The sequence below is a fragment of the Temnothorax curvispinosus genome, unplaced genomic scaffold (assembly GCF_003070985.1).
Source record: "Temnothorax curvispinosus isolate PA1 unplaced genomic scaffold, ASM307098v1 QBEX01006450.1, whole genome shotgun sequence".
In the NCBI taxonomy this organism is placed as follows: Eukaryota; Metazoa; Arthropoda; class Insecta; order Hymenoptera; family Formicidae; genus Temnothorax; species Temnothorax curvispinosus.
In genome coordinates, this window is record NW_020216230.1 from 1 (window position 1) to 2,218 (window position 2,218).

The 2,218-nt window shown below is 31.3% G+C and overlaps 1 protein-coding gene across 1 annotated transcript; it reads left to right on the plus strand.

Moving 5' to 3' along the window:
- Window positions 1-48: 48 nt before the first annotated feature.
- Window positions 49-1,426, plus strand: LOC112455886 (the record flags this gene model as incomplete). Its single annotated transcript, XM_025018090.1, has 3 exons — window positions 49-615; window positions 861-1,016; window positions 1,134-1,426. Coding segments are annotated over exons 2-3 (324 nt in total), but the record flags the coding sequence as incomplete, so codon positions are not given.
- Between the last annotated feature and the right edge of the window lie 792 nt (window positions 1,427-2,218).

Below are 2,218 nucleotides of genomic sequence, written 5' to 3' on the forward strand. Positions count from 1 at the left end.
CTAGAAGGAAGTCGAGTTCCTTTCTACCAGTTATTGCATGTCGTCCGGCAGACTGAACAGTGTATACGAATACGATACAAAATGTTTCGATAAGAATTTAATTCTCTTATTATTTCATCATTTAAATTGACTTGTAGTGACTGAAGTGCAAACTGTCTTTAAATAAAGGAAAGTGATTTGTTCACGCGGATTATTTTATTTAAATGTATAGTGCATTGCACGATGGGCAGGACTTTATCATTAGAGCCCACTCGGTGAAAATTTTGTTGAAGTGGCACTATATGAAATAACGTAATTAATTAGATATGTAATATTTATTTTGTTATGTTGTTTAATCTACTTCCATTTTGATACTCGTTAGTGTTAAAAAAAACTGCATATTTTCATTAACAATGAAAAAAGCGTCGATGAATGCGCTAATTATATTCGCGTTCTTCATCTTCGCGAGTCAGATATTGCATATTTTCGGAAAAGTTACCGTATTGCGTGGATCGTCATTTTCGTTGAATCCCAGCAAAGTAAAATTGATATGCCTCTCAGAGGATGATGGAGGAGCTCTTGTGTGGAACTACAATTTAATCTGGCAATATTATAATGCAGAAGAAAACGATTTTAGTAAGTCTTATTCACAATTAAAATCACAATTAAATCACAATTAAAATAAGTATTTTTACAGCTTGAAAAGCAAAATACAATTAAAAGTATAATATTCTTTTCATTATTTTTACATGTGTACTAAAATTCTTGTTAAATCTAAAATCCTTATCAAATACTTACATAAATAGACTTAGTCATAAAACATTCAATTATTTTCACATTAATCAGAAATGCACTTATTATAAACAAGCGCATTATTTCAGAGTTTCAGGATTTAAATAAATCATTCAGAAATAATGAGATAGATTGCAAAATAAACGCAAACAAAGATTGCTTGGAGTCATGGACTAAAAACAATTGAAGTCTTACAAATTCTTTTAAAACACCTATGGGTCCGGTATTCGATCAACGATGGGAAGGTAAAAGCTTTGCAGTTTGACAAAAGATTGTGATATTATAAAATGCATTATGATAATACAAACAATTGAAATATACTTTTATGATAGCTTCAAGTAACCTACATTTAATATTTTCAGAATTTGAACAGTATGCAACTCTTCGAGATACTTATTATGATGTAAATTTTGATAACTACCGATTAACTACCGATGTAAAGGTCTCATTTTCGGTTCGTGTATCCCACGATGTACATATAATAATTTGCAACGGCAAAGATTATCACAGAGATCCTTGCTATTGGATTATAATAGGAGGTTGGGCTGGTTGGGGCAATACAAAGTCCGTCATACGAAAATGCGTGAAGGGAGTGCCAATACCTGGAGAATATCCCAAAGGTTCAGATTGCGATAAAGCACTATACAGCATCGAGGTAAAAAGATATACATTGTGCTTCTCCTATTTAAAGTATCGTTTCTACATATTATGTATAGTAAAAACGTGAATAATTAATTAAATAAAGACTCTCGATATTCAAATTAACGAGTTACACAAAAAAGTGGACTTTGAGAGTTAAACGTAGTTGGTTGTGCAAAGTTTATGCTATGTAACATTTAATTAATGATTTAATACAAATTGTAAATCATACGTTACGGCTCTAAGCTTTAAGCCATGTTCAGCGACGAAGTGATAGATAAATTAAGTAATCTTAAGTTTACCGACAAGCATAAGATAAGTATTGAAAAATTAAATGTATACAGATAGTGATAGATAGTGATAGATAATATTCAAGAAAAAGTAACAGAAAAATTCTGCAGATATTTCCCACACAGCACACTTTATCTGAGGGACGTCCTACAGATAAAGTGGGATATCTCAATAACCGGTGGATATCCAGTGGATATTTAATATCCGGTGGATATTCAGCGGATGCACAAATGTCCCTCAAAATATCCTGTGCTGTGTGGGTTATAATCTACAAAATATTCAGACTAAAAATGAGAATTGGAATTAACCGGCAAAGAGATGTGAAATTTACTCACAATAAATCAAGTCTAAAGAACGTGAGACTGAAATTGAGATAATTTTTAAACGATCATGATTGATATAATAGAGTAAATGATACAATCAGTTTTGAAATACTCACCTTATGTTAAATCGGCAAAAATTGTCGCAAAATATTTATGTCGCATATTAAATAACTTCATAATTAATGCAGCACATA